General features: G+C 41.4%; 1 protein-coding gene across 2 annotated transcripts in view; it reads left to right on the top strand.

The window, feature by feature from the left end:
- Positions 1-25,222, top strand: part of Enpp1 (ectonucleotide pyrophosphatase/phosphodiesterase 1) — a 62,621-nt gene that overhangs the window by 17,470 nt on the left and 19,929 nt on the right. For both annotated transcript variants that reach the window (XM_055599445.1, XM_055599444.1), the window contains exons 2-12: positions 8,336-8,408; positions 9,614-9,730; positions 11,130-11,255; positions 12,446-12,506; positions 14,754-14,851; positions 18,029-18,108; positions 18,250-18,369; positions 19,024-19,133; positions 21,169-21,234; positions 21,530-21,602; positions 24,176-24,284. In XM_055599445.1, the coding sequence (XP_055455420.1) occupies positions 8,336-8,408; positions 9,614-9,730; positions 11,130-11,255; positions 12,446-12,506; positions 14,754-14,851; positions 18,029-18,108; positions 18,250-18,369; positions 19,024-19,133; positions 21,169-21,234; positions 21,530-21,602; positions 24,176-24,284 (1,033 nt within the window). The remainder of the gene's footprint in view (positions 1-8,335; positions 8,409-9,613; positions 9,731-11,129; positions 11,256-12,445; positions 12,507-14,753; positions 14,852-18,028; positions 18,109-18,249; positions 18,370-19,023; positions 19,134-21,168; positions 21,235-21,529; positions 21,603-24,175; positions 24,285-25,222) is intronic.

Raw genomic sequence — 25,222 nt, 5'->3', positions numbered from 1 at the left:
TGAAGATACTTGGCACTTATTAAACACACATGAGTGAACATAAGAGGAGCGCGCTAACCTAGGCGAGTCCATTCTCTGCAGATTTCCCAGACAGATCTCTCATCTGAAGGACATGGCGAAGGTGAGCTGCTCATGACCTCCCTCTCCTGTGCCAGGGCTGATGCTCAAGGCCTCATGTTTATTCCAGTGCTCCGTGTTCTGGCAAGAGTCCTCTCCTTTTCACGAGCGAAGAGATTAAGTTGTCAGGGAGAAGTAGATTCATAGGCAGTCCTGTGCCAGGGGAGTGGTGGTAGAGGGCGCATCACATTGTAAGGGCAGTCATGTCTTAACTCGGCTTTGAGGTTTGCAGTGGCCTTTGTGATTTGCTCATGCTCCTGAGCTGTGTTAACCTAGGCTGGATATAATTTGAAGAATATTATTACAGGTTAATTTGTATTGTTTCATCATCATCATCATCATCATCATTATTATTATTATTATTATTATTAAGCCAGTCTTTAAATTTGATGGTTCCCTTTAACCCATCCTTCTCAAACATTTTTAAAATCATAATTTGCAGCACCCCTGGTTTCTGAATGGAGGGCTTTGAGCCCTTTCTTCAAATGCCCATTTACCAGAGGAGTTCATCAAAAAGCAGAAGTAGGTGTTGACTTAAGTATCCAAGGTGCTAAAACCTTTTTTTTTAAAAATGCCTAATTGTAGTTTATGGAGTAATCTGATAGAGACCTGTCTGCCAGATCAGTCCAGCCAACTCCATGCTGTGTTTAGTCAGAAGCGCTTTGCACCTGCTTTTCTGTTGTTAGGTTTCCAGTAGCTGCAGACTTGGTTGCCACCATCTTCACTCACCAGGCGCCATCCTGAGAAAGTTGAAGATATCTACTATTATCTCTCCTTCCTCTTAGGGAAAGGTTCAAGACCCAATCAGCAGCAACGTATAAGAACTATTTAAAGTGCTTCTGCTAAATAATTTAAGAGTTTGTTTTGTGCCTTAATCACAAAATCTTTTTGTCCCCATCTTCTTTCTCATCTCATTTGGTCCTTTTGAAAAGGTATGTGTGGCTTTTTAAAATTAATTAATTTGTTTTTGATACAGGAACTGGAAAGGGTATCAACCAACTCCACTTTGGTAAGTGTTCACGATGGGATGGTAGATGGTTCTCTTGGAAGAATCTCTAGGTGAACTCTTGATTTACCTCTGGCCCCAGGAATATGTCTGTCTTGGAATTTCTTCTGTGTTATGTTCAGGGCTTGGCCCTTTCATTGGTAGAAAAAGGAAACCAAACAGAAGCCAGAAGTCCAAGTGAGACTTTCCCAGGCCTTGCAACTGGCAGTTTTCTAGAAGTCGCCATCATGTAAGCCCCGTGAGGCACTGGCTTGGTTTTGTTCCCTGGTCTCTCTGTAGTGCCAAATAGTGGCAATGTTTTGCCCAGGGTGTGTGTGGGGGGAGGGGGGTTGTGGGTGGTGGTGGTGGTGCTTGGGAAGTGCTGATTAAGCAAATCTGCCTTAACCCTCCTTGTCTGAAGCTGCAAGTCCTTTTTACCAGGCAGGTGTGTGCTTCTTCAGTGTTGGTGTTTGATGGGGACGCCGAAGATGAGGTTTGCCCGCGTTATGTGCTGTTTAGGCTTGTATCCAGTAACACATGGCATGCTTCTATCGCTGGGGAGGATCCTCCTGTGAGTCAAATACGACTGAGGAGAGACGCCCATGTGTGGGTGATAGACGGAGGGACATCAGCCCCTGCTGGGTAGACTTAGGGGCTTCAGAAGAGGATTATAATGTATGCTTTGAACTTCACAACACTTAGAGGCTCTCCAATGCAGTGTCAGCCTTGAGCCTGCCTTTATATGTCCTGTGGAAGCTGGATTTACTTTGGTCTAGTTGACGTCCACAGTGGAGGAAGTCCCCAGGAGACTAACACGCTGCTGAGGTCTGAGTTCTCACAGGGTTGGGTTTTGTTTTGTCTTTTAATTTCTCTTGCAGCTTGGCCAAAGGTTAGAGCTCTGATAGGCAATGTGGTCCCTTAATCCATTTTCATAAAACATCAGCATTTTCCTCACCTATCACATTTGAATTGCAAACACAGCAGTGAGTCTTCTGAGGTTTTATGTTAGTATCCTTTATATGATTCAGGCATAAAGACCCTTAACAAATGGACCAACTGGGTCAAGTCAAATGAGGGAAGAGTGGGGGATTTCTACTTCTTTTCCCAAATTATATTTCCATTCAGTCCCTGCTTGCCAGTTTTCAGCTCAAGGTTTATTTGTTGAAGGTCTAATATGTGCATGGCGCCTTGTTAGATGTGGAAAGGACAGAGGTAAATAAATATGTCTCTAGCTGCCTGGAGCGCACAGTCAGTCAGAGACAGGCAAATAAACAATCTCATGTCTGGTCTGGATTGCCAAAATGTAAGGGAAGAGACTGTAGTCCTGCCCAAAGCCTTGTCTAGAAGTTTCTAGAACAATCTATCTATGTGACTTGCGCATTTAAAGGCTTCAAGATCTCTCCCACTTCCTGGTCTCCTCTATTAACTCTCGTGGCCCACTCCTTACTGAGTGTTCAGTCTTGTCATTTTTGTATTCAGCTCCAGTATCCTTGGCAAATTATTTATCTCTCAGTAGTTTAACTTCCTTAAACTGGGGGAGTCATCCTAATTACTTTGAGGATGCTATTGTGGGGATTAAGTGACAATATAAAAGTCTAGAAAATGTAGGACATGCTGTAGGAGGGACAGTTATTGTTACTCAGATTCCAGATTCTCTTCTGTACTTGCATGGAGCTTCAGGAAAGGGTGTAGGATTTATTGTGATTATATTGGTTAGCTGTGAGGCTGCTTCTTCATATTCCGTGTGTTTCTAGAGTTGCTCTCGCTAGACCGTTGCTCCATGGTTGGGGATTTCAGTACAGTGTCTCAGTTTCTTTTGTTTTTGTTCTTTTCCCTTGAACCTGATTTCATCACACTGCTGACAGGTAAACATTTGTTTATTGATTGAGAAAGAAATTACTTTTTTTTTCCTCCAAATATCTTTGTGTAGCCTTTTTGTTACCTCTCATTTTTGGTTCGCCACAGTGCATCTTTTGTATTTTCTACTGCAGCTCTTGTCGAATCCTGTTGCGTTAGTTTGACTTACTATCTACTGCCCTGCATTGTATGTCTTCACAGGCTCAGAGCTGCTTTCAGTGCCTCTCTGGCTTTTGGTGCAGGGAATGCATGCAAGTAGGCATTCACATTTCAGTGAATACTTGGTAAAGAAGGAGTAATGCAAATTAATATAATACCCAGTGGGGCCGGCGAGATGGCTCAGTGGGTACAGGCACTCGCTACCTAGCTTGATGGCCTCAGTTTGATCCTCAGGACCTATTTCTGGAAGCTGAGAACCGACCCTCGTGTGTGTGTGTACACACACACACACACACACACACACACACTAAAAGATAAATATAATACAAAATTAATGCTAGCGTGTTTGAAGGAATCTGTGAGAAAAATGAGGCTTGTGAAAATGTCTGTTTCTTGTCTCACTTAATGTCAAAGAAAAAACTAACGATTCAGTGAAGAGCCCAGACTGAAGAGGCAGGAAACTAAATAATGAATATCCTTTAACATTAAGAAAATGTCAGAATGTAAAACTGTTGGGAGTGCGTCTGATGCTTGTATTTTGATGGTAATTATTGGCCCAAAAGATCTAGTTCCTGCCTGGATACACCTGTTCTTGTGTAAACCTGCCTAAGACATTGTTCCTGACTGGTTGACTAAAAGGCCTCAAACCTGGGAAAAATGGGGCAGATGTGGCTAAGGCTCCCATGCTTTGGCTTCAGGAGAATCATGGGAAAGACTGGAAGGACAGGAGAGAGGAGAAAGGAGGATGCCATGATGCGTTAGCATGGAGAAGGAACCATGTGGGCTGGGAGAAAGGACTCCAATAATGGTGTGGAAAGGGCCAGATAAAGAATATAAGCAAGCATTTATAAGATTATGGATGGAAGGTAGCCCAGATGAAGATGGTTAAGGAGGATGGCACTGGATGGGGGCTGGGAGGGGGATGGTGAGGTTGTTGAGACAGTGTAGGTGAAATATCTGCTCAGCCCAAGGTAAATAAGAAAATTCTAAAATGTAACAGGTTTTATTTATGTGTCTTATTAACTGTAATAGTGGGTTAAATAATACAACTGTAATAATTATAGGGCTAATAATAAACAACATATAGCCAAAAATCATTTTGTTTTCAACAGCATAAAATAGTTTGAATTGTTTCACAGGTAAATAATATGGCTTTCATGAGGGGCTGGAGTGGTGGACCTGGCTTCAGTTCTCACGACCCACGTGGTGCCTTACAACCATTTTTAACTCCAGGGATCTGGTGTCATCTGGTCTCTGTGGGCATCGGGCATGCATGCGGTACATATGCATACATGCAGGTGATACATTCATACACATAAGAAACACATGAAAATAAATGCCTGGTGGACTTGGACATCGGATTAAGCTACTTTGAGAAGAAAAACTGACTCAGACTTCACAGTTCTGGAAATGTTCCTGGGAATTTTCCCACTAAAATGGATTCAGCTAGGTGATTTATAACAGTGACAGATACTGTCATATAAGTATACGTGAAGAATGTTTATTTTGTTATGTGTGCGTATGTTTTAGTATTGTGTTACACATTATGTGATAAAATCTAAATACAAGGAACTTACTGTGTGACAGTGAAGAGCTAACTACAAAAACAGAAGTGTGTGCCTTCTGCTAGCTGACTAGAGGACAGGCAGCCACGTGTACATGCTTAAACCAATGGCACAGTTCAAAAGTTTGCTTACAGTCAACTCTTTCTACCCTGTTTGTTTCCTTCCATTTCTCCCACACCAATACCCACATGTGCTTGATCCTATTCAGCCATTCCACCCACACTTTGACTCCCAAGCCTGTGTTTCTGCTTTGTTCATTTTCCCTTTGCAGTTCCCAGGCTGTGCCAAGTTTTCAACGAGTTTCCCACTCCAGTCCTAGACTTTCATGACATTTAGGTTCATTGTAATCTGGACAGGTCAAACTGGGCTGCCGGAGTGGGAGGGTCTTTTCCTGTTTGTCCCTGATTCGTTCACTGCCAGCCTTTCTCATGGTGTCGTTTGTATCTCTTTCTTTTATTTTTTTAGTCTTTAAAAAATTTATTATTTATTACAATTTATTCACTTTGTATCCTGGCTGCAGCCGCCTCCCATCTTCTCCTCCCAGTCCCACCCTCTCTCCCTCCCTCTTCTCCTCCATGCCCTCCCCTAGTCCACTAACAAGGGAGGTCCTCCTCCCCATCTGTCTGACCCTAGCCTATCAGATCTTATCAAGACTGGCTGTGTCCCTTTCTTTACACCAGAACCCTGCTATGAACTCCTCATTCCCAATGGTACTCTGCGCTTGACCAAGAATTGAACAGTTTCTGTCTTCCTATCACCCAGGCTCTTGAGTATGTGTGGGTGTTTTGCTTCTGTTTATTTTCTCAGTGTTCTGCCACATCCATCTCCAAGGCTAACTCCTGGAGATCTTTCTATAGTAGATAAAAACAAACAAACAAACAAACAAACAACAACAACGAACACTTGAACTAGTTTCTTTGTTCTGTTGTTGTTTTGTTTGTTGAGTACAAACAATTTTGAAGTAACCATGCTTAGATAATTGTTGCTTGCTTGTAACCGTGTATTAACACTGCTGTTTTCCTCTATGTTCAATTTCACTTGCCACTGTTGAATGAAGTAACACTGGCTTCCCAATAACATGGTTCCAATTTTAGGTATATTAACTGGGAGTAATTTCATGAGATACAAACTTTTGTTGCTAGCCCAGCAGTGGACAGATTATTGTGTAAGTAACAGGCACATCATCAGTAGCCAGGCCTGTCCTGTATTTCAGAGTCCACCAGTGATTGGTCACTAGGCACCCATCAGTCAGTTACTGCACAGGCAGAGACAGGTACTGCTACCTCGCCAACCAGGGTCTGCCTTTGTGACATTTTATAACAGTGGATAGTTGAAAAAGCAGTTGACTGATAAGGGAATGGAGTGCATAAATGAACAGAAAAGAGATACTGCTGGAATTGAAATTCGAGCAAACTCTAACCGGAGTTTTGGAAGATGTGGCGTACTGTGGGACTGTTGAGATTACCACAGTGTAGTGGACGAGGACAGGAAGCCGGATGAACCAATGAAGGCTGCTCATGGCCATGTGTATGGAGGACGGCTGTGGCAATAAGAAGGGACAGCCCCAGGGGAAGTCACAGTAAGCTCACTAAGGAGGATGGACACCTGAACTTAGAAAGGAGAATGACTCTACAAAGCACAGGAAAGATCGGTCTTTCATATCGGAAATTGTGTGGTAGGACGAGATGGAAATAAGTGCACAGGTGCTGTGTGGACTGACCTAGATAGAGTCTACCAAACAAACGTTAGTTCTCTGTTGTCTTAGTGTTTGAAATTACAGTGTGTGAGACGTGGATCAGTTTGACTAGCTTCTCTACGCTACACGGGTAGTTCACAGTAAATGAGATTTCAATGTTTTGAGCAGACACATGCTAGTTGCTTTTCTGTAGCATCATGTGTGTCTGTCATCATCAGCAGTTCCAAGAATTCAATTAGTCCCCCTTTCTGATACTTTATTCTGTTCATTTGTCCTTAAGTCCTTACCATTCATATCTTCATCTGACAAGTCCCATTTTTATGGAAATGCCATATATACAAAGCGTATACAAGATTCTCAGTGGATACTTGAAACTGAGGGCAGTACTGGGCTCTTTATATTGTCTATAGCTGTATTTTTATTTATATCTATGTATCATCTATCTATCTATCTATCTATCTATCTATCTATCTATCTATCTATCTATCTAATATATTTTTCTCTCTATCCATCCAGCTAATAAAGTGTAACTTTAAAAGTAGACACACATTTATATTAAAACTGATAAAATAATATCAAAACAATAACAAAACAGTCATGACAATGTAATGTCATAAAAGTTATGGGAATGTGCTCTTTCTCAAAATATCTAACTGTGCCATACTCATCTCATCGTTTTTCAGTGACGAGATGCACTGAAGTGAATAGTGGAAGTGCTGGGAAATGTCAGGCTGCTACCAAGGGTTCCTTGAGTGCAAGCACTATGGTACTGTGTCAGGGGATCTGAACGCCCATGCATACCCATAAAATACTGGCAGCATATACAGCACACACACATACAAAGATGATGGATGACTAGGGTGGGACAGCACAGTGACACATTCTATGGCTACTCAGAACAGCGTACAATTTAAAAATTATGAATTGTTACTTCTGCGATTTCCCTTTTAATACTTTCTGATGATGGTTGAGTGTAGATAATTAAATTGGAAAATGGACGCATAGATAAAGGGAGACTACAGAGTTTATACCTAGGCATATTTGTCTTTTTCTTCTCGTCCACCCTCCCACACTCCTGGAGGTATCTCTTATTCTTCCCTTTGGTACATAGCACTTTTGTGAATGGCCCTTTCTCAGTGAATGCTGATGTGCCCTTTAAGCTGACATTCCAGGATGCTTTGAAAGAAATGCCAACCTGCAAAAGTTGGGGGCGGGGGAGCAGATTGTTTTGTGGATTATTTTCCTCCTTTGTCTTCGGACTCTGAAAAGTTGTATTGGCCATCGTGGCTCCAAGCTCCGCATACTTACTTTGAAATGTTAAGGGCAAGAATCATGCAGAGGGACACAGTGTGAAAGTAGGAGCAGCGGCAGGACTCTGAGAGACTGCTGTCATCCAGCCCTCTAGTTTTATAGATGAATAAACAGATGCTCAGCATCATCAGCCACCCCTCTGCTCAGACTGCCAGATCACGGCAGCGTCGAGGCCCACGATCTGGTCACCTTCTTTTCAGCGGCCATCCCCATGACTGCCTGGTGCATCTGGGGATGCTGTGTTATGTTTAGGTTTGAGTTCAAGGCTTAAGGGACCTAGAATGTTCCTAGATGGCAGTAGGTAGGTGAGTCTCTTAGTAGATTTCCCTTTCTTATGGATTATGATTTTTTTTTTTCTGGCTAAATCCTTTGTGTTAGCCAAGTGTTTTCCTTATTATGTTAACTTTGGATGATCTAGAAATTTTCTGACATTTAAATAAGGTTACCGTCAACCTGTATCACATTCTCAGGACCTAAATCACAAACATATGATTTGAAATGGTCAAGAAGTGAACCCGTCCCTGTGATGAGCTGCTACATCTGGAAACATCTGCACCAGTAAAGTTGGAAGCGCTGAAGGGGGTGATGTTATGGGGACATAGGAGGACTTTAGAAGAAGGTAACAGTCTCTTTCTCTCCTTACAGGTTTTGTCAGTATGTGTGCTCACAACGATTCTTGGCTGTATATTTGGACTGAAGCCAAGCTGTGCCAAAGAAGGTAATTAATACTGTGGCTATTGTGTGTCTGTATGCTGTACATATAAGTGGGTACGTGTGCTTGTGTGCTTCTATGTGTCTCTGTGTGTGCATATGTTTATGCTTAAGCATATACATACATATGTGTGTGTGTGTATTCAGCATTACATCATGCTTGAGATAACTGTAATTTCCAAGTCCTGTCTGTACTCCACAGAGATTAGGAATTTGATAAATTTGATGCTGGTTTAAACATTCTTCCTGAAATCTTATCTTATTTTTGCCAAATAAGATAAGTTTTTTTTTTTTTGCTTGTAAATTTTAATATTAAAATGTGGAGTAGGGTCTGTGACCAAAAACAGTACCCGCCCTCCTCCCCCCACAACCCATGAAGACATGGCCAGAGGTTCCTGTGTGCTGCCCCATGACCCTCTCTCTAGCTTTCCAAGGACTGGCTGGGGTGCTGTGCTCCAAGCCCCAAGGAGTTGGTTGCTAAAGCAACTCTGGAGGTCACCAGGAGACCAATTAGCATCCCTACGTTACTGGGATCTCAGAGGGTTTTAGACTGTTCTGCTATTGCTAGTTTCAAAGTAGTAATGAAATCATCACACTTTTCACTGTGTTTTCCTGCTATGCAGAACAGGATCTGTACAGCACTGGAAAATTACCTGATAGATAAAGAAAGGGAACCACAGACAATTTTAGTGGTCATTCTGAGTACATTTTTTGTCCTGTTCAATTATCCTGCTACCATAGTATCACATGTCCAAAATGTTCAGTGATTGTTTGAAATATGCCAGTTTTACCTGTACGGTTAGGAAACCCTAGAGCAAATATGCTCAAGCATAAAACAAGTGAAACCTTGGGCTGTCGTGTTAGCTATGCAGATGTTCACCAAATGAGTGATTTCACCTCACATCAAAGAAATTTTACAAAACAGCAATTTTAATCTGAGCTGGGGCTAGCGCGCTCTGTTTTAACAGATGCCAGCTGCGTGTAAAATAGCAGCTGTCCCTGTGATACCGTCCTCTCTTCCTCAGGCAGTTCTAGGAAGGTTGGTTCTCCTCACCCTAGACATTGTTGTTTGTGGAATTGCCTGGCTCTAAGCAGCAGGTGCGAGTCACGCTCCACAGCGGCACGTCTTGACTCAGGGACTCAGGTGTGCCCAGCTGGTGTGTGCTTTGTAAGTTTGTGGTTGGCGGCACCTAACTTGCTTACAATTTTCAGTGAAAAGTTGCAAAGGCCGCTGCTTTGAGAGGACTTTCAGCAACTGTCGCTGTGATGCTGCCTGTGTGAGCCTTGGGAACTGCTGTCTGGATTTTCAAGAGACCTGTGTGGAACCAAGTAAGTATGGTGGGGGGGAGGGGCAGGATCAAGGGCATCAGGGAAAGATCACAGGGAAGCCTTGCGTCTTCTGAGTCTGTGATTAACTAGTGTTTTTCATCTATCTATCTATCTATCTATCCATCCATCCATCATCTATCTATCTGTCTATCCATCCATCCATCCATTTATCCATCATCTATCTGTCTATCTATCTATCCATCCATCAATCCATCCATCCATCCATCCATCATCTATCTATCTATCTATCCATCCATCCATCCATCATCTATCTGTCTGTCTGTCTATCTATCCATCCATCTATCAATCCATCCATCCATCCATCCATCCATCCATCCATCCATCTATCATCTATCTATCTATCTATCTATGTATCTATCTATCTATCTATCTATCTATCTATCTATCTATCTATCATGTATGTATGTATGTATGTATGTATGTATGTATGTATGTATCTATCTATCTATCTATCTATCTATCTATCTATCTATCTATCCATCATCTATCTGCTCGAGACAAGGTCTCACTATGTAGCCTTAACTGGCCTGGCACTTGCTATATAGAGCTCACGGAGATCTACCTGCTTTTTCCTCTTGAGTGCAGTGCTCAAAGGCATGGCTTCCCTGTGCCCTGCTTAGTTTTTTTTTTTTTTCTAATTGAGATTGTGCTCATTTTCTACTGTATGTAGCCTTTCCCTCTTAACACTTCTTAGAGAAAAATCTTCACGTAATTCATTTTTGTCAAATGCTTTATGGATAACAAAATTGTGTCTGTGTTTAATATATGCCAAAACTTTTGTAGCTTCATTTTTAAAAACTAAGTCCTAAAGAATAATTTTTAAAATGTGTATATTTTCATTATGGACCTATTAAAGAAAGAATTCTCAGCTATTCACTGAACATATTAAAATAAAACTATTGAAACAGGAAAATTTGAGGTAAGGGATCAAATTTGGATTTTTAATTTTTTTTTTTTTCCACCAGAGTCTTGAGTTCTATAGCCCTGACTGGCCTTTAAACTGGAATTCTCCTTCTTCTGCTTTTTCAGTACTGTAATTACAGTTGTTTCCTGCAATGCATGGTTTTAGATTAAGCTTCGAGAACCATGAAAATGGCTGATTGGACCAGCCAATGTTTCCTTGTGTTTGTGTTTTCTTGTGTTTGATGATGCGCTCCAGTTTAAAGATAACAAAATCCTGGGTTTCCAGTGAAGCGATAGTGGTGGGTGCCTGTGTGTTTGGCACATGTCAGCTCAGAGTGCCTCAGAAGAGGCAGAATCTCAGGACTCAGTTATGACCTAAGCCGCCGTCTCTCAGCCTCATGTCCACGATGGTATTGAATGATTCTACAGATGTGTTGAACTTGAACCATAAGTGCTTTTTCCCTTTGATTTGCAGCACATATATGGACTTGCAACAAATTCAGGTGTGGGGAGAAGAGGCTGTCCAGGTTCGTGTGCTCCTGTTCAGACGACTGTAAGGCCCATAATGACTGCTGCATCAACTACAGCTCTGTGTGCCAAGGTCAGGCTCCCCTACCTGGGCCCTCCAGGATTTTGGCATCTTCCAGTGCCTTACGGGGTTTTGGCATAAGCTTTGTCTTTTCTAGGAACAGCTATATTTGTTGTCAGTATAGTAGCAGTTGTATTTGCTGAAAAAGACTTGTAAAACTTTTTATTCTAGACTGGCTCAAATGTATACATGAAGTAAGGGTGTGTGATCTCTCATCCAGCTTAATGATGTTGTCATCAGTACATGGTGGCTTTCATTTTACCTGCAGCCATTCTTCTATTCTTTTTCCCCCTGACCACCTTCCCCATGTCATTTAGATAGCACCTCCATATTTAATACTATACTCGTGTAAGTAACCTTTTCCAGTCCTGACCAGGGTCTCCTTGTCGTAAAGGAGCAGGGTCAGAGTGTGGAATGACTTTGATGAGGTCAGGTGCATTCAGGGTGGAAAGGCTGGAGACGGGAAAGTACTTTCAAGGCTGCTGACAGGACTATCATGGTTTGTTCGGGAATCACAAGGTTTCTTGAAATCTCACGACAGAACCAGACTCCAAATGTGAGGGAACTAAGACACCAAAGCACCATTGTGTTGAGTGGCTGGGGCAGGTTATATTTCTGGCCCAAAATAGGACTTAGAAAAGAAAGATCTCAGTTTGCAATAAGGCAGCATAGTTGTTCCTGTATCTAACGAAGACAAGCTGAAGGACTGTGAGGCTGTTCCAGTCCACCGACACTACGTCCCTTGCATAAGATGGCATAGTGTTTGCACATAACCTGTGCACCTCTTCACACATACTTTAAATGCTCTGCAATTACTTACAATGCCTACAAGATGCGAGTGCTGTGCAAATAAGCAGTGTACATGGCATTACTGAGGAAATAAAGTAATGTTCAATACAGATGCAGTTCAAAAGAACATTTTCAATCAATAGTTGTTTGGATCCATGGATACAGAATATTTGGAAACAGGGAAATGAATAGTATATTTATTTTAACCTGGCAGTTGTGTATTTTGTTTTCTCCCTAGAGTGAACTGTTACTTTGAAGCAGAATAACTGTGTATATTCATGGTATTTCTCTAGTGTCACTGTGTCATGATGTCTGTTTGTTCTGCTTGGGGGATCTGTGTTGCCGCGTCTGAAAAACATGACATTCCTGCCATTATCAAGTGTGCTAACTTTGTTTTCTTAAAAACATTCCAGATACGAAAAGCTGGGTAGAAGAAGCATGTGAAGTCATCAATGAGCCAGAGTGTCCTGACGAGTAAGGTCATGTTCTGAGATCTACATGTTTCTCCCTTTTTTAGAAGGGCCTTCCCCCCTCTTCTTTCTAAATTAAGAATAAAAATAGTAATAAGTCATTGGTTTATTAAACATTAGTTGCTACTGGTTCTGCGGAGGACTGTGGCATGGCCCTGGCTCTGGAAGCTAGTGGAAAGAGACACCACAAGTAACTGCGTCTGTTTTCTGTGACTGTGGGTTGTGTGGGTGTTTGTAGCCTTCTTTGGGAGAAAGCACCTTGGCTCTCTTTTGGAGTTTTTGCTGTTGAACTTGTAGCACATTATGGTTCTTTTAATTTTTCTTAATTACATACATTTTTGGAATAAATAGAACATCTGTGAGAGGAAGTGACAATGGGTTTGTAATTCATCTGTGTTCTTTTTTGAACTATTCATGTTGATATATTATTTACTTATTTATTTTGGTTGTGGCTACAGGGTTTCTCTGTGTAGCCCTGGCTGTCCTGGAGCTCATTCTATAGAACAGGCTTCAGAGATCCACCTGCCTCTGCCTCCCTAGTGCTGGGATTAAGGCTCATGTCACTACCACCTGGCAGAAATACATTTTTGCCAGTTTAAAGGAATGCCTTTCAGACCTTAAAACACTGTAAACCTTGTTTTATCTTATTTTGTTCATGTATATGATTTATTTTGTCATACAACTTTAAAATAAAAAACAGTTGCAATGACAACAAAAGCTAAGCCTAAACTGCATAATTTCGTCAGAAGAGGTTTGGGTTTTAGGAGACCCCGCCCTCTAAGCTGTTTTTTAAATACACTAAAAATTTAAGCTCATTGAATTTTTCTTTCTAAATGTTGATCATTGTTTTAAAGTGAAATTAAGATTTTCAGTGGAATGGCCGGGTGTGGTGGCACATACCTTTAATCCCAGCACTTGGGAGGCAGAGGTAGGTGGATCTCTGTGAGTTCAAGACCAGCCTGGTCTACAAAGTGAATCTAGGATAGCCAAGGCTACACAGAGAAACGCTGTCTTGAAAAAAAATATCTTTAGTGGAGAATACAACCCCTGCCATAATTCAGAGCATATTATTCTGGGTATTTTTATGTCAGTGAATTTACCTGCTGGTCCACTAACACGTATTTTATAGGTTTTGTTGATATAATTTTGTGCAGTTACTGAAACTATACACAGCTAACTACCAACTCCCAGGAGAGCTGTGTTATCAAGTGTCTGAAAATTGAATTACTGAGAATTGTATAGCAAAGATCCTCCTTTCATGTGGGTGCTTTCAAGTCTGGGTGTGAGGTTAAAATGGGACGGTTGAGAAGAAAAGATAAAGAAAATACTTGCCCTCAGATTTTCAAATAATGAGATATTGTCTGTGGGAAATGTGTTCACAGTTTTCTAGCAGCTTAGCCATCCACAAAGAAAGCTGAAGCAACGCGATTTCTGAGCCATGGCTTTTGTTTTTTTGGAATCTATGGCTGTTCGCTTTTGCCAGGTACACCTGATACGTGTGGTGTTTTATACTCCCTTTGGCTTTCTGTGGCACACACCTTCCGTGTCTCTCTGTAAACTCCTGTTTGGACACTCCTAGTCATCTCGTTTAAATATATAAACACAGTGTCTCTCAAGATTCTGTACCACATACTTATCTCTTTAAAATACGTTGACCTTAAAACTTAAATAAGGTCAGGGATGCAGCTGAAGGGAAGAACACGTGCCTAGCATTAGTGAAGATCTGGTTTCATACTCAGCATTTAAACAGAGAGCAACAAAACCTAACCATAGCATGTGTTTTATGCCTAATGAGAGAGGCACCATCTACTGTAGGAGAGACAGAGTTTTGCTCAGAAAGAATTAATGGCAAAGATGTGATTTGCCCAAGGCCATTTATCCAGTTTAGTTTCTTAGAAAGTATGAAAATCCTATTATGTGACAGTAGCATTTGAGCAAAGTTTTAGAATGGCAGGAACCGTGATTGAAGTTTCTGTGTTGTAGCTCTAAACAGTATGTGTCCTTCTGTGTTGTAGCTCTAAACAGTATGTATTATTGATGATACATGCATGTGAATTACTTGGTAAAATATGTATACAAATGTAAATGCACGGAAGACATTTTCTTGAGTGTTCTTGCTGACTTCTCAGCCTGCCTCAATTGCACACTGACTTCAGTGAGAGGCCTTCACGAGGGTGGAGCCAGGGAGAGGGCGTCTATTGGATCTGTCTTCCTTTGCCTCTTCACACAGATTTCTTTTTCCCTTTACCAGGTTTGACACTCCTCCGACTCTCTTATTTTCTTTGGATGGATTCAGAGCCGAATATTTACACACCTGGGGAGGACTTCTTCCTGTTATTAGCAAGCTGAGTGAGTACCTCAGAGCTGAGCACCAGAGGGTCATGACTTTGGAGATGGATGAGGGAGGTGGGATTTTTTTGGAAAAGTACTGTGAAGCCTCTTGCTGTTTTTCCCCAACTTCTCCACTGCGCGGTGGTGAAGTTGCGGGAGTGTGCTAGTGTTGATATTGTGGGTCCTCGGAACTGCCCTGAAAAACTCCCAACTTAATCAGCTTTCCTAGCATCGTGACCCTTGACCGTGGCTGTTCATATTTATTCTCTTTTGAGAATTTTGGGTTCTTTGGAAATATATTTATTTACTTCCTGAATATTCATGTTGAAATAGAATTCCAAAAGGTGAAAATTTTGGAAACTAATATACTACTAGAGCGGACTGCTAAAGCGGTCAGCTATCCTCCGTCGTCATTTGGGTCAAACTGAATGTCTGTTAAATTTTGTTCTTTTTTTTAATTTTTGAGGCAAGGTCTCACATAACCTAGGCTAGCTTGAGACTTGCTGGGTGGCTGAAGATAGCCTTGAATTCTTGATCTCCCTGCCCTCTCTTCCCAAGTTCCAAGGTTGTAGGCACCCACAGCCATGTCACCCTCAACTTCTTTACCTTAATCGGGGCTTCCACTGAATGACTATTTTCCAGGTTACTGATGGAACGGGAGAGCCTTTTCTTAGTGTTGAAGGTAGAGCTTTAAGTCTCATTGTTAGTTAGTTACATCATTGTTGAGAGGGGGACGAGCAGGTACGGTTGTGACAACCATCAGACTTCGTTAGCTGTTAGGGCTTAGCAGTGGTTGTAGTGTTCTACAGGCCTCACATATAAGTAGACGTGAGCAGTTATTGTAGTGTTATACTGGAATTCTACAACACCTCCTAGACAAACATATTGTGTTGTTTGAAACACAGTCACTCTCAGGAAGTTAAAATTACTCTCAGGAAATGCATATCATTATGCTGTTCATCTAAATTTTTTTAAGTTTTTAACGTCTGCCTGGAAGATCATCTTTGCAAATCATCACTGGACATAAATCGGGCCAGTGGACTTTGAAGGTTGTAGCCAGCCCCTTGTCCCTGCCTGGGGAGACTTGTCTCCATGGTACCTGACATGGCCCCTGAACTCAAAGTTAAGAAGCTTTGAGCAACCATGATACCGAATCAAAGCTAGCCTAAACTGCATCACTGGGTGACCCGGAGTGTTGGGGGTTGTGGCTGGTGACTTGGAGCCCTCATGAAAGCCGTTCACATGCAGGCACATGCTGATCTAGGGAGCGTTTTCAGGTAATGCATTTGAGGTTCTGGAACCATCAACTGTATGTTCCTTCCCCAGAGTAGACAGGGCAGAGGAGTGAGATGTGGAAGTAAGCCAGGAGGGCGGCAGCTGAGTCCTCTGCTCTTCCTAACATGCCTTTTGCTTTGAAAGTAGCGAATGAACCCTCCTCCACTGCTGGTGGGAATATAAACTTGTACAACCACTTTGGAATTCAATCTGATGCTTTCTCAGACAATTAGGAATAGCGCTTCCTCAAGATCCAGCTATACCACTCCTAGGCATATATCCAAAACATGCTCAAGTATACAACAGGGACATTTGCTCAACCATGTGCGTAACAGCTTTATTTGTAATAGCCAGAAGCTGGAAACAGCCCAGATGTCCCTCAGTGGAGGAATGGGAGGAATGGATACAGAAATTGTGGTACATTTACACAATGGAATACTACAATTAAAACAAGGAAATCATGAAATTTGCAGGCAAATGGTGGAAACTAGAAAAGTTCATCCTGAGTGAGGTATCCTAGAAGCAGAAAGACACAAATATACTCACTTATAAGTGGATATTAGACATATAATATAGGATAATCATATTAAAATCTGTATACCTAAAGAAGCTAAGCAAGAAAGAAGACCCTGGGTAAGATGATCAATCCTCACTTAGAAAGGCAAATGGGATGGACATCAGAAGAGGGAGAAAACAGGGAACAGGACAGGAGCCTACCACAGAGGGCCTCTGAAAGACTCTATCCAGCAGGGTATCAAAACAGATGCTGAGACTCAGCCAAACTTTGGGCTGAGTACAGGGAATCTTATTAAAGGGGGAGATAGAAAGACCTTGAGGGGTCAGAGGCTCCACAAGGAGAGTAAAAGCACCAAAAAATCTTGTCCCATGGGTCTTCCCAGACACTCATACTCCAACCAAGTACCATGCATGGAGATAACCTAGAACCCCTGCACAGATGTAGCCCATGTCAGCTCAGTGTCCAAGTGGGTTCCCTAGTAATGGGAACAAGGACTGTCACTGACATGAACTCAGTGGCTGGCCCTTTGATCACCTCCTCCTGAGGGGGGAGCAGCCTTACCAGATCACAGAGGAAGACAATGCAGCCATTCCTGATGAGACCTGAAAGGCTAGAGTCAGAGAGACTCCTCCCCTATCAGTGGACTTGGGGAAGGGCATGGGAGGAGATGAGGGAGGGAGGTGGGATTGGGAGGGAATGAGGGAGGAGGTTACAGCTGGGATACAAAGTATATAAACTGTAATTAATATAAAAAATTTAAAAAATTAAAGTAGCGAATAAACTCAATCATGGATTCCTGCATTGTGCTTTACAGCCAGGGACAACATCACCTTTGCTGCTGCCCCTTCTTAGTCTTCATTTGCAGACTTAGCTGATAGTGCAGCCGCTTTCCCTCTCACTTATTATCATTTAGCTGTTTGATCGCTGAGTACCAAGATCTTGCAATCATCGGGTTAGCGCCAAATTGTCCATCTAGAACTTAATGCTGTTGCTAAACGTAGGCTAGGTGCCTAGCTGGCCTAATCACTTCGTTTACTGTTTTGAGACAGATAACATCTGGAGATGTGGCCCAGGAGGCAGAGTGCTTGCCCTGCCTGCCTGCGTGAAGCCCTGGGTTCCTTCTCTAGTGCTGCATGAACCGGGCACATAGATGGACAGCTGTAATCCTAGCACTGACAAGGCAAGGCAGGAAGAGCAGAGTTCAATTTCTCCTTTGCTGTACACCAAACTCAATGCCAGCCTGGGTTCCATCCCTTTTATTTTTCACTGATAATACTAAATTTGTAGTAATTGTTACTTTTGACTTGCCCTGGATTTTGATTCTGGCTCATTGCTCTGCATCCTGGGATAGTTACTTTATGTAGTATGTCTAATAGCAGTGTCTGTATTTTTTTTTAATCTAGAAAACTGTGGGACCTACACTAAAAACATGAGGCCTGTGTACCCTACAAAAACGTTTCCCAATCATTACAGCATCGTCACGGTGAGTAGGCATTTCGGCTTTTTGTGTTCATACAGGAGGTTGTAAGAGAAGCATTGTTTAAAAGAATGATTCAACTTCAGAGCAGAATGAAATAATTCATTTTGCAGTGTGAGCTCTAATCTGCGATTGATCTTTTCTTAGGGACTCTATCCAGAATCCCACGGCATAATTGACAACAAGATGTATGATCCCGAAATGAATGCTTCCTTCTCGCTCAAAAGTAAAGAGAAATTCAACCCTCAGTGGTACAAAGGGCAGCCGGTAAGCCGTTTGCTGTGTCTACTAAGTCATTATTCTTACTTATTTTAATAAGAGAAAAGTTAACTCATTCCCTAGGAGTTTTAGCAACCTGTTTGATCTCCCCGTGCCTCTGGCTGAGCTGCTGCAATGCAGGCGAACGCTGACGTCACATATGGACTGCATGGTTTAAGAGCAGGTTATTTTAGAGATAAATTTGTGTTAGACTAAGCTGTTTTTTTTTTTTTCTAGCTTGAGTATTCTCTTTCTTAGCTTTAGTTGTTTGGCATGATAGTTTGTTATGAATTATTATTTACCTTTATATGTTTATGGTACATCCTGTGATAATTTGATTCGTGTACACACCGTATAATGACTGAACAAGTGTAGTTCGTATTTTTAGCTTCTTAAACATTAATTTTTTAATAATATGAAACAGCGATAAGAAGGTAGAGATGTTATAATATGTTATATTATATGTTATATATATAACATATATATAACATATATATATATTATATATATGTTATAATATACTTCACATACACAATTATTTGTGGCCTAACTGCTGGCCCTTGAAAACATTGCATCATTGAAGAAGATTGCATTGGTGTTGCTCTCTGTCTCCTTAGAGGTTAATAGTTACATTATCTAACTTTCCTTTATTCTCTTCCCCAGATTTGGGTAACAGCTAAGTATCAGCAGGTCAAGTCTGGCACATACTTCTGGCCAGGATCAGATGTGAAAATTGACGGAATTCTACCAGATATCTACAAAGTGTATAATGGGTAGGTGTAGATGAACTGTTCCTAGGTTTTATAACATAAAACAACTTGTATTTCTCCTGTACTCTTCTTTTTATTGAGTCCTGAGTTCCAACATTTGAATGCCACTGTGAAGTAAAGGTTTTTAGAATAAGAACTCTTTTTAAACCAAGTTTTAGATGGATGGTAAATAGGAAGTAAAATCAGACAAGCCTTTTTTAGAGACCCTGACAAAGTGTGTTCAGCACTTTAGGCAGTGATTAAATAAATGAGGCGATACTGGGCCTGTCGGTGCAAGACTGTACTTCATGTAGCAGGGCACGGGGGCCACACAGTTGTGAGGTTCAGGTGCGCTTAGATGACAGAGTGGGATCAGGGCAGCTTATGTGAATTCAGGGCCATCCTGAGTTTCATAATCAGACTCTGTTTCAAATAAATCAAATGAGAGAGAGAGAGAGAAGATCGACTGAGAGATCACAGTGGAAATAGTTCTGAGCATAGAGTACCTCTAGGAAGGAAATCAAGAGAAGGGAAGGGTGGATACATTGAATAATATGTGGGTAGGAGCATCGTTTAAAAGACGATTGTTGTATCTCTGTATTTCCATTTCTAAATAACTAATATATTTATTGTCTAAGAGCCTATTGGGATGGCTTCTCTGACTTTCAAAATCATACGACTGTTTTAGGGCAGACTTTCTTTGGTTGATTTTTTTTTTTTTTTTTTTTAGCAAAACTTCCCAAGTAGTTTCTTTATACTTTTGAAATTTATGATGAGACAGCAATACAATATACCTCATTAAAACTCTTCACAAACCCCAGGCTAGCAAAGAATGGCATTTCTTTGGTCACCTCATGCTACCGCGTGTTCCGGCAGGGTATACTGTCTGTTCCTGTTGCTTTTGCTTGCCATGGTTGGCATCTCATAGAGCGACATGGTCAGTGAGATCCGCTGAGCCTCCCACTAGCCTGGGTGAACCCACAGATTAGGAGCAACAGGCTAGATTTCCTAGGTGGAAAAGGGTACAGCTGTTGCTGTGTGAGGGTGAGCCAGGCTTCAGACAGACTGTGTCAACAAACCCAGTGACCAGAGGAGGCACAGGTAATTTCATTACAAGGAAGTTGCCTGGAGGACTGGAGTCTTTTCTTACCAGTGAGTGTGAGTCCTGAGACATCAGCTCTTCACGTGATGGTGGCTGTTCTTAGCCGAACGTATAATACCTCAAAAGAAGACAAGAAACATTTTTTTTGCATGTTTTAAAATCTTTTTATTTATTACAATTTATTCACTTTGTATCCCAGCTGTATTCCCCTCCCTCATTCCCTTTCATTCCTGCCCACCCCCCTTTTCTCCTCCCATGCCCCTTCTTTAGTCCACTGATAGATGAGGTCCTCCTCCCCTTCCATCTGACCATAGCCTGTCAAGATCTTATCAGGACTGGCTGCATTGTCTTCCTCTGTGGCCTGACAGGGCTGCCCACTCCACAGGGGGAGGTGATCAAAGAGCCAGCCACTGAGTTCATGTCAGAGATAGTTCCTGTTCCCATTACTAGGGAACCCACTTGGATACTGAGCTGCCATGGGCTACATCTGTGCAGGGATTCTAGGTTATATCCGTGAATGATCCCTGGTTGGAGTAGGAGTCTCAGAAAAGACCCCTGTGCCCAGATATTTTGGTTCTGTTGCTCTCCTTGTAGAGAAACTTTTTTTTTTTTGAAGCACAATCACAACATTCATTTGTACAAAATTAAATTCTGGGCTTCATTATAAAAGCAAATTTAAGTTTGAAAATAACAACTTCTTTGGTGGGTATGTGCGGGGCAGGGTCTTATGATGTGGTCCAGCCTGACCTTGTACCACAGTACTTTTGTTCTGTTTCCTAAGTACTGGAAATTACAACATGGCAAAAAAAAAAAAAATCTCAGATAATTTCACATGCAGTAGATGCCTCTGCTTGCTTTGTTTCACTTAATATTATTTCCAGCAAGGAAAAAAAAATATTTACAGTTGACATAAAGTGACTGCAGATTTGTTTTAATTTGCTTATCTTTTAATTGTAGGTCAGTGCCATTTGAAGAAAGGATTTTAGCCGTTCTTGAGTGGCTACAGCTTCCTAGCTTTGAAAGGTATGTAGACAGTTTCTGGTACAAAGGCTGCTTTGTCTTATAGACGTCATGTGCCTCTCACAAACAGACTATAACAAAACTGTTGTTTGCTCTGCCGTCTTATATCCCATGGAACTGGTGAACAATTACGGCTTCATTTTGAAGAATCCCAAGCCTGTAAATAGTTCCTCAGCATTCTAGTGAGGTTACCCTATTGCTGTAGAGTTTTTAGTCAGGATCAACTGTTGAATTATTCTTTCCATTCTGTTTTTCAATGTGTTCGTAAAATATTACATTTTGATACTGTTTGATTTAGACCACACTTTTACACTCTGTATTTAGAAGAACCAGACTCTTCAGGGCATTCACATGGACCAGTCAGCAGTGAGGTAAGTTAATTCCTACCTATGATCGCGTCATTAAACTTAGTATTCTTGAAGTGGGCTCTTCTAGAACATTCTATAAAACGCTATGATTTTTGGAAAGAGTGAGTATTACACAAAATTCTACTTGAGCAGAGAGAGCAATTTAAACAGAACAAGAGCTGGGAGGCCTGGTTTTGCTTACATTTTCACAGGGGTAAATTGAACTATTAAGTTATCTTGTGTATCTTCAATTAAATCTTTTATTTTCTCTCCATATCCTCATTATTCTCTCTCTTTGCCTTCAAACCTGAGTGCTTTATGAGAAGTCTTTAAGCCTCTAAGACTCCAAATTTTTATGGAAGTGTCAGGTAGTGAGCTGCAGAGCAGAAACAGCCTCTCTTTAGGAGATACTCTCCTGCCTGAGAGCCATGCTTGTAACAGAGCTGGGACTTGAAAGGATGGAAGACACTATCAAAAGTGAAGAATGGGGCAAATGATAATTATTTATGTTAGTCACTGTGACAACAGAGACGAGAACCAGTAACCTGGGCAGTAAAGATCATACATAATGTATCTTGTTTGGCCAGCCATGTTTTAGAAACAGCCGGTGCCTGGCCACATTCACTGTAGTTTAGACCGGCACTCAGAGCTTTCCAGAGGTGACAGCACTGTGCCATTTTCATGGAAAGGAATCATCAGCACTCAAGGTGACCAGACCTCCTTCCTCTGCCCGCCCATGGTCTGGTTTCTTCTGATGCTGACTTGTTTTCTATGACTTACGATGTGACTAGAAATAGAAACTAAGGACTTGGGAATCCTGTTGGACATAATGAGAAGAAGAAGAGGTATCGTCGGGTCAAATCATCTTTCTCCTCCTGTGATTCTAAAAGGCAGACTACAAACTCATACTCTTCCTTAGTAGATAAACCCTCACCCCACATTCATGCTGGCCCCCTGCCCAGCTGACCTAGGTTGGGTAGTTTGTGAGTCTTTAGGATTCTTTATCACTCATTCAGATAGAGGCCTGGTCTATCACATCTACTGTAAACTCTCTTTCAGGTACCCCTGTCTATGCTGCTTGGTCTAAATGCAAAAGGACTGCTAAATGTAGCAATAGGGAATAGGCATCATTCCCCAACACACTTGAACTTAGTCCTCTGAATAGACTATCTTCCCTTGTCTTTCTGTCCCTGTGTCTGGCATGGACTTGAATGCTTGGAAAGAACCCATATGCCATTTTGTGTTGCTTTCATATCAGGCAAAAGAGAGGGGAACTGGTCCTCAGCCAGGTTTGTGTCTGTCCTTTGTATTCTTTCCATCCAGCAGCTCCATGGCAGTTAGCAGCCTCGTTGTACCCTGCTTTAACTCTGTTGACATAAAGCAGACATGTTTCTTGCTAGGGGCGGGGTAATAAAAAAGTGTGACCAGAGCTTGGCCCTCTCACAGTAGGTCCAGAGGAGCCCTTCTCAGGCTTATTGCTGTGGTTTGAATAACTGACCCAGGCACATGGTGTGTTTTCATTATTTTAGTTATAAATTTGTATTATTTCTCTGGTATGGAAGGCCCATGACAAGGTCAGAATGGCCAAAAGTCTTTTTGTTAGGTCATATAACTAAGATTGTGCAACACTTTATGCTTTGCTAATTTTCCTGTTTCTCTGATGTGTCCTTGTTCTCGATGGTGCTCACTACTTTCCAGACTATACTCGTCAACTTAGAAACTCTATCCAACTCTCTTAGCATTGCTGGCACCTCAAAACCACTTTAATATTTAAAATTTAAAATCCATGTTGTTTGGCTATCTTCCAGTGAGTGGAGGACCATATTGAAGGAGCATGTCTCATATCAAAGTGAGGGGTTACAAGTTATTAAGGGAAGATATAGTACAGAAAATACAGGCAAGACTTTCTTTGGGTGGCTTTATAAGGCATGGGGAAAAGAAAATGCCAGAAAGTAGTTTGTCCAAACTTTTAGCCCTTCTGTAGCCTTGGACTATCAATGTATAAAATATATTCATTTAGTAAGGAAATAAAGGTTCAATTCCTGAGACTTGTAAGTTGTTTTTAAGTACATGGAACTATATGAAGCATTTAAGGATTAACTTTAACCCCTTTGAAAATCAGGAAACATCGCGCTCATACAGTGACCATTTAAATGATTCAAAGTTCAAGAAGAAATTGATAGTGAAAAGAAAAATGCTAGTTAAGAATGCATTGGTTTCTGCCGAGACACCGTGGACTTGAGAGAGCATTATTTTGGTTTAATTGAGTCTAGTCTGACCTGGATATTTGCATCTCAGGGAGGGACTAGCTAATGGTACCCCAGACTCTATGGTTTAGTAGATATAGAATCTGGATCATCCGATTCTTAATGATTGGCAGATGTTTTATGATCTTGATCTGTATTGGTGTAATTTGTATTTATCATAGTTTATCAATGCCTCAATAGCTCCTCTCTCCTTCCCTCCCTTCTTCCTTCCCTCCATTCTTTTTAGTAAACTGTGATTACTTGGAAATGGTGTTAGTGCAGACTGCATCACACAGGGTAGAAATAACATTGGTGTGGAGCACATCACACAAGGCCTGCTTCCGTGTCTAGGTCATCAAGGCCCTGCAGAAGGTGGACCGAATGCTTGGCATGCTGATGGATGGCCTGAAGGACCTGAGCTTGGACAAGTGCCTGAACCTCATCCTCATTTCAGATCATGGTAATCTGAGCTTATCCATTTACTCTGTAGATTAAAGGGTTTTTTTTTTAATAAGTTGGCTTGATCAATTCTTGTTTAATTATTTTTACTGAATACTAAAGGAAAAAATTTTTAAAATGTGGTTTATTATGGACAGTTTTTAGGGAAATACATTAAATATAAAATATAAGTAAAGCATAAGATTAAACTTATGAACATACCAGTCATAACCTAATTTCTGATTTGAAAAATTCTACACCAGAATTTAAAGTGCTAAAAATAATCTCCAGTGTCAAATTTGGGTAAATACAATTTAGCTTTAATTGGGACACATTCTTATACATCTCTTCAGTTTGTTTTAGCAGCATCAGTCTGACTTTGGAGGTGGTACAGATTGCTTTTATTTTGATTTCTCACAGTACAGTTCATTAACAGTTTTAATTTAATTAATCACTTGTGTGCACACACTTGCACCACGGTATGCTTGTGGAGATCAGAGGACAAATGTGGGAATCAGTCAGTCCTTCCGCCATGGGTGCTGGGGAGAGAGTTAAGGCTGTTAGATTTGTAGAAGTGCCTTTTCCAACTGAGCTATCTCACGGGCCCCCAAATGCAGTTTGTGATACATGATTGTATACAGCCTTAGGACTACAAAGTACCATCCATACAAGAAGGTAGAAAATAGGCTCTATCAGTTCCCTTTTGTTAATGTCACTCGTTTTTGCTTCAGAAATAGTTGGAGAGAGCTGTCTTAGGAAACGGTCCTAAGATCATACTTAAGGGATCTGCTGCTTACATTCCAGTTCAGTGTGACCTGATTTGGGGTAAACCACCTTCTTCAACTGTGGAAACATATCCTGTTTTACTCACATGGTGATAAAACACATCAGTAAGAAGGAACACACAATTAAATGCCAAATTTGTGCATGAAGTCCACACACACAGACACACACACACAC

The sequence above is a fragment of the Psammomys obesus genome, unplaced genomic scaffold (assembly GCF_907164565.1).
Source record: "Psammomys obesus unplaced genomic scaffold, mPsaObe1.curated_primary_1811, whole genome shotgun sequence".
Taxonomy (NCBI): domain Eukaryota; kingdom Metazoa; phylum Chordata; class Mammalia; order Rodentia; family Muridae; genus Psammomys; species Psammomys obesus.
Note: the sequence above shows the minus strand (reverse complement) of the source record. Positions and strands in the feature narration are given on the sequence as shown.